Consider the following 7,927-nt stretch of genomic DNA (forward strand, 5'->3'; position numbering starts at 1 on the left):
ACAAACGATTACAATTGCTAGAGGAGACTGGATGACATTCTGTCTCCAAATTACCGATTCTCAATGGTATGTAGATGTATCAATACATGTAGAAACCACGGAAAGTGAAAATATTCGGGTATAACTGCGATGATTATACAGATTTACGAGAATCTGATTTTGTTCCAAACAATAACATTGTATTTTTCGTTCATAGTAATGAAACATAAACTACATGTAAATACATGTATAACAAATGATCTTCAATGTTTCCAGCTTCATTTAAACATTTATGGAGATGCAGCAACTATATCTCATAATATGCATTTCTTTATGAGTAATACATGTTCCAACCTTACCTAAACCACGGTCTTAGAAAGAACATATAAGTAAAGTAAAAATGAAAACATTGATTAAAGATAGAGTATTATGCTGTAGATTTCAATTAATTTGATTTTAGATCTAAGGGCAGATCACTCTAAGTGCATAAAATACAAGAAAATTGGAACTCTTTAGTGTGCAGTGAATATAGAGGAGGGTCCTTAAATCAAACAAACAGGGTTGCAATAGTAGAAGTTTTAAATTTTGAATTTTTTTTTCTAGAACAGTAGCTATACTGTACTGAAGAATAAATCATTTATCAAAAATAAATCTAGCTAATCACAAACAATGAAAAGACATGTGCACGGATCCCTGGAATGACTTGAGTTGGGGGGGGGGGTGTGAAAATTTTCAACAAAATGCCTTTCTGCAAATGATATATGCTACTTTCTGAGTATTAATCATATCAAACCACTTAGTGTGTGCACATCATTAACAACATTATATTATGTTTCAAAATAATATCTCGTCCTTAAGTGTGGGGAAAAGAACAAATAAATTGACTCACACGTACAAGTTCTCAGTACCCTCTTTATCTACACTTATCGGGCAGTGACATTCATCTCTTAACAACACATGATGTTTTTGAGGACGCTCTTACACTCACTTCGGAAGTGTTCACTTACGAATCCGTAAATAAGGGGATTCAGAGCATTTGATAGGAAAAATGAGCGAATAAAGAAATGATAAGCTGTCTTTTCAGAATCACTTAGGCGACTGTAGAATTCAGAATCGAAGTTTCGAATGGTCATTAGTACCGTATACGGTACAAAAGATATGATGAATAAAAGTGTCACAGCAAACAACATAATTGTTGTTTTTCTCTTACGGTAATTGTCTTGGGTTGAGAAAATAGTTCTGCGACTTTCACCATAACATGTGTAGCTTAGGTGATTTTGTCGACCCTCGGAGAAAAGTTTCCGTTTCGTGGCAGCGGTCAGTGGTTCTTCTGGAGAAGACCGTCTGTTAGTGGAAGGTTTAATTTCTCCTTTGGACGTTTTTTGAATTTCTTTATTTGAGGTCTTCTCTACCGATGTCACGTTATGAGAGCAATTATGGTTACTGCCGTCTGTCAGAGACATTTTACGACATCCGCTGTCTGAGTAAAGATTTGCTCTAGACATCTTCCTAAGTTCTTTTCCAGCATTTTTGACATGATACAAGATTATTCCGTAAACAACAAGAAAAAACACATCAAGCACAGAGTTCCCTGTCATTATGAAAAACACAAAAACTGTTGGGTCTATACGAATGTTATCGGAATACAAACACATTTTGGCATAAATTTTATTTTCGCCAACTGTAACAGGTACTTTTGCTGTTCCATATATCAAAAGAGATGGCCAGGCTACCGCTAAAGACGCCAACATTGAAACGGCAACAATCTTTTTTGCTGTAGATATAGACAGTTGAATCTTAAAAGGTTTACAAATGCGTTGTAATCTATCAAAGGCAATGCCCATTAATATCAATGAAGACCCATCATTTGTCCAAAAAGTAAGGAACCGAGAAGTTTTGCAAAGATTTGAATCGTCAGTTTGAAGAATGTTTAGGATATAGTACAATTCAACTGGCATTGTGAATAAGCAATTAAACAAATCGTTGAAAGCTAGAGCAAGGATGAATATTCTGCTTGTAGATTTTCGCCATCTCTTCATGTAAACTGCAATGATAAGGATATTTCCAGGAATGCCAATAATGATCATTAAAACGGTTAGAATAAGACTTGGAATTAAGTAATCTTGCACTGCAATGTCATTCCCAATTTGTAGCAATACAGGGTCGTCGATAATTCTTTGTGTCTTGTTTGCAGAAAGCAACGAATCGTTCATGATGAACATTCACTCACTTCATACAAGCACCACAATTGAACACACCATTTAATATAGAAGGTTGAATTATTCCATTGTAAGCCCCAATCTCTAATCTTGGATACACTATTCAATACTGTGACGGTATGGTATATGATAAGGAGTTAAGTATGGACTAAGAGAACAAGAGAACAACTTTTTTCTATACACATAAGCAATCACAGCCAAGAAGTGGTAATCCTTTGTTTCGGAATTTCACGTATTATTGGCCTTTCCAGTGAGGTGAAAACGGAAAATATAGGTCTTTTATAGGTCACCAAAATGATATTTTAGCATGAAAGTTCACTGAATGTTTTTATCCTAATCAGTTTCATAAACAAGTACTAAATTTTAAATAATTCTTTTCACTTATAACACTATATTACATTGTAAATCCACATTTAGGTGCCTGCTATTGCTATACATGCGTAAGTGGGGCTTCCGTTGAACTAATGGTTGAGATTTTGTGGATAGGAGTGGAAGATATATGAATTACTGGGAGACAGTACACGTGACCTTTACACATCACAAAAGCCTGTATTTGTCAAAGCCTTGAGCTTAAAATCTGATATTTTGCAGCAGGATCATATACTCATAATTTCAATAAAATACTGAATGCTTCATGCTATTGAACTCCCATATACACTGTACATATATCAGTATACATGCACTTCATGTAATGTCTTATCATAAGATGATAATTTTCTTGGCTGGTCAAAGATTTAAATCTCCCCCTTCCCAACAGAAATTGCTTCTTTCGGGTCTGTTTGCACAGAATATATGTTCTTTTTCTCGAAATCATGAAACAGACCAAGTCTTTTAAGAAGTCAAGATTTCTGTGATCTGTAATTCTAGTATTGGTGGTATTTTTTCAATATGTTTTTTTCTGAGTGTTTGACTTTAATTCTATTCTTAATAGTCAAGATTCTACAAATGGTTAATGAGCTTTGGGGGAGAAGGGGGTGGGGGGTCTAACACAGAATTTTGGCAAATCAATTTTATATGTTGTGTAAAAAAAGGCCATTTACAAGAAGCATTCACAGACTAGTCATTTTTACCCCTTACACTTGATTTCTTAGCAATAACAAGTTTTATATAATACTGGTAGCTTTAGTAAAGGAAATGCTTAAATCTTCCTTTTCAGAGGACTAATTTCATGTCTAAGGATTTTACCACACATTTAAACGGAACTAAAATACTTGACAATGTGTCTTACAATGCGGCAATTTCTGTACAGCTGTATACATGTTTCGTTCGGTTATAATGTGTTTTCTTTTCATATTACAAAATAATGAATAGAAAGAAAATATAATGGTTAAATGAAAATTATAATTATCGTTTTCTCATTATTTGAATTTCTTGCAATCATTATTTAGTAAACGACAATACATGTATTTATATTTATACTGATTAATGAATTACAAGAAATCCGTTATTCATTCTTTCTAATTTAATAATTACAGGAAGTGCAAAGAACGATCTCTAAGAGCTATCAATAAACTAAGTACAGGTCCAAAGATTAATATCTGAGACCTATCGAAAAAATTAATAAGAACAAAATATCGATATCAACGAGCTATCGATAAATAATTACAGGTTAAAAGATCGATATCTAACGAGTTATCGATAGAACTAATTACAAAGATCAATACCGAGGAGTTATTAATGACTAATTACATGTCAAAACATCAATATCTATAAGAGTTTATTTCAAACAAGAATATTTCTTTAATTTCGCACAGTATTTCTTACAGCGTATTATTCACAATAAATAAACGAGGTACTGTGAGCACTGTGCTTACAAAATGATAACAAAAACTTCCAAACTTAAATATATTTTTCAAGTATTGTTGTTTAAAGTACACGTGCATGAAAATCAAGCACAGGTAAAAAAGAACCAAGTAGATACAAGGAAATGCTCTCGGAAGGAAAAAAAGCGTTAGAATTAGATCTGCAGTGATTATCATGTTTTGTGCCACCATAAGTAATGTGTTAAGTATTTGATTAGAAACGAATGCTGAACACAGTTTAAAAACAGAGGTGGCCCAGAAAGGGTGAACCCCAGAAAGGAGGGGATTAAGCTTTCACTGGTGTGATTAAATATCACTGAATCTCTCTAAATATATAACATAGAGGTTTCAATACAAAATCATGTGTAAATATAAATTTTGGTGTTTCATATACGTTGTATTTCAGTAGATAATCTTGGAACAATCATGTTCTCATTAAGATGAGTGTTTAATCTGCTCTATCAAACACTTCCGACATACAAGTCTTTAATTTGCCAAAAGAAATTATCACTACGTTTTTATCTTCATTTATATTTTGTGCAGAAGGATTGGAGAGAGAGATTAATTCTGAAGGAAAAAGTTATCAGATATTTACTAAAAAATTATCTAATAACATTACACTAATGAAAAATGTTTTTGGACGTTGAAGAAAATTAATGTACAGAGGCGTAAATATTTATGGAGTGTCAAATAAACATAAAAGCAAATAATTCAAGATATGTAAATTATTTGGAAGATATCATTTAAATCCATTTTATTGCAGCATTAATTGAATTGACACACGCAAGACACAAGGCCCTTTAATTCCCTTACATTTCGAACACTAAATAGTTGGATTGATTTAAATACACTGCTATTTTGATAATTTTTCTTTATGTATTTCTTCCTTTAATTTTCCTGTTTGGCACTGTAACATCAAGTAGAATTCGTCTTCTATTTCATTCAGATTACATACTAGTAATGTGCATTTACTATCATTTCTACTGGTATTTGTGTATCTACCCTTTCAATATATAAGTTCTGATCAGATAATCTAACTTTTGTAAGATTAAGGTTTGTAAAGGTAGTATTGAAGACATCGTGTTTCTCTAAGATAATTGTATAAAAAAGCTTTATCAACTCAGTTGATGAGAGCAATGGTATATACTAGTTCGATGCGTGAACGCAAGAATATAGTTGAGCTATTGCTCGCAAGAATTAATTTACAGTTCAGGGTAAATGATTTGTTGATCAATTTAATTCAACTAAGATATATTTCATTATTGTACAATGATTTTGTTAGAAGAAATTTCCGGGTTTGGACAATTTTTAATTTTCCTTTTTTTTTCTTTTTTTTTTTTTTTTTTTGCTTGTCAAGTTTTTGTTCAGGTTTGATTTTTTTCTCTTTCAATTAGCCCCCCCCCCACTTTCAATTTGCTTCCGACGCTTATGATGTAAATCTCTGTATACCTACACTGTAAAATTGTGCTGAGATTAATAAATTCAGTTCAGTTCTGATATGTTAAATGAATTTATATGAATCTAGGAAAATATCAATTATGCTTGAATTGATTACATGAGCAATACACTGTAGGTATCTATTTTGTTTTCGATTTGAGGGCAGGTCATTCTAAGTAGCATAAGTAATTCAAATTCAGGATATATGTAATTCAACCTTAACCAATGTCAAACATCAAGGTCAATGTCAAATGGTCAAAATTAATGGTGCTTAAGGAAAGGCCTTCTCCCAAGAAATACACAGTTGAAATATGAAAGCCGAAGCACCAATCGTTAAAAATTTATGACCAAGGTTTAAGTTTTCCAAAAGTGGGTCAAACTCCAAGGTCAAGGTCAAAGGATCAAAGTTGTTGGTATCCAAAGAAAGGTCTTGTCACAAGGATTACATATTTGAATCATGAAAGCCCTAGCACCAACCGTTCAAAAGTTAGGGCCAAGGTTAAAGTTTTTGAAAAGTAGGTCAGACTCCAAGGTCAAGGTCAAAGGGTCAAAATTGTTGGTATCCAAAGAAAGATCTTGTCACAAGGATTACACATGTGAAGTATGAAAGCCTTAGCACCTATCGTTCAAAAGTTACGGCCAAGGTTAAAGTTTTTCAAAAATAGGTCAAACTCCTAGGTCAATGTCAAAAGGTCAAAGTTGTTGGTATGCAAAGGAAGGTCTTGTCACAAGGATTACACATGTGAAGTTTGAAAGCCCTAGCACCACCCATTCAAAAGTTATGGCCAAGGTTAAATCTTTTCAAAAGTAGGTAAAACTCCTAGGTCAAGGTCAAAAGGTCAAAGTTGTTGGTATTCAAAGGAAGATCTTGTCACAAGGATTACACATGTGAAGTATGAAAGCCCTAGCACCACCCGTTCAAAAGTTATGGCCAAGGTTAAATCTTTTCAAAAGTAGGTCAAACTCCTAGGTCAAGGTCAAAAGGATCAAAGTTGTTGGAATGCCAAGGAAGGTCTTGTCACAAGGATTACACATGTGAAGTATTAAAGCCCTAGCACCAATTGTTCAAAAGTTATGGCCAAGGTTAAGAATTTGGTAAAATTTTGCAAAACTGGGTCAAACTCCAAGGTCAAGGTCAAAAATGGTGGTGCCCAAAGAAAGGTCTTGTCACAAGGAATACACATTTGAAATATGAAAGCAATAGTTTCAACCAATCAAAAGTTATTGGCAAAGTTAAAGTTTTTGCGGACAGACAGACAGACGGACGGACAGGGCAAAAACTATATACCCCCGAATCTACGATACGGGGGCATAAAAAAATTATACACTAGGCCTACTTAAGAAACTATTAATAATTGCTTATGCTTGTCATTTTCATTCTAAAACGAATCAGAAGTTCCTCCTTGCCTAAATATATCAGTGCACATAACATCAAATGGGCCTTCTGTTCAGTTTTCAGGGAAGATAATAATCTATGACATGTTACAGAGGCAAACAAGCGGTTTTTTTTAATTCTTCAGTAATGATGGTGTAGTACAAAGCCCCTTTAAGCATTGTTAAAATAAATCAAACTAACTAAGCATCTAACGTTTAATAAGCATCCTGATTGTCTTATTTTCTAAGCACAAGAAAATGCTATAATGTATATGTGTATATGTCACAAGCGGATCCAAGAATTTGGGTAAAGGAGGGTGTGTGAATGTTATTTTTTCAGAGGCAGGAGATTTAAAGAATTTCTGATACGTTTAGTAGGTTATTGTCTAAGAATTTTTTGGTATCAAACACTGATGGAAAATCTGTATTGTAGAAACAGATGATTAAGGAAGTCATTTCTTTGATGATATTGATTGCTTGAAAAGTAAAAGCCATGTTATGCGGCTTTTACAAGAGTGCCAAATGTTGTGTTTTATACATTTATCTATCTCAATTTTTAACTTATTTGGTATGCTCATTTTAATATCATGTCAGTTTTTTTTTAATTATCTATACACATGTAACTTAATTTTTGGAGATTTTAGGGATGCATTTACAGGTATATTAACTAACACTAAATCTTTATCATGCTTATCAAACATTAAAAGGATTGCTACGAATCTGTACACTGTACATAATAAAGTGCACTGCAGGGGCACATGTATGGTGTCCATCGGAAAATAGGTCATCATAAATTACGAAAGAGCCATGATACACCATGTCTGAAGCTACAGTACTACACATTAACCGAGAGCGTTTGAAGATTCTAGACTCATGACTATAAAAAAATATTTGCAATCGTAAAAATTGAGGTGGAAGCACTCTTAAGGGACAATTAACAATGTATAGCCATTAATCTCCAAAATGAGGTCACAATGACCTATTTTGGGGTTGCCATACACCTTCTTACAAGGTGCGTTGCCATAATCTTCTCCTATGGTGCATCAACAGACGTTTTGATGATTCTAGGCTTCACATTGTGAAACATATGACCCAGATGTATATAAGCTTACAGAT

At 33.4% G+C, this 7,927-nt stretch overlaps 1 protein-coding gene across 1 annotated transcript; it reads right to left on the minus strand.

Moving 5' to 3' along the window:
* Positions 1-378: 378 nt before the first annotated feature.
* On the minus strand, positions 379-2,393 carry LOC133190045 (cholecystokinin receptor type A-like). The gene has a single exon (XM_061325514.1). It carries the CDS (start codon positions 2,199-2,201, stop codon positions 927-929), a length of 1,275 nt encoding a protein of 424 aa, XP_061181498.1. The 5' UTR covers positions 2,202-2,393; the 3' UTR covers positions 379-926.
* Positions 2,394-7,927: the final 5,534 nt, after the last annotated feature.

Source organism: Saccostrea echinata, unplaced genomic scaffold (assembly GCF_033153115.1).
Source record: "Saccostrea echinata isolate AGI-Se365-2 ecotype Australia unplaced genomic scaffold, CSIRO_AGI_Sech_v1 ptg000020l, whole genome shotgun sequence".
NCBI lineage: Eukaryota > Metazoa > Mollusca > Bivalvia > Ostreida > Ostreidae > Saccostrea > Saccostrea echinata.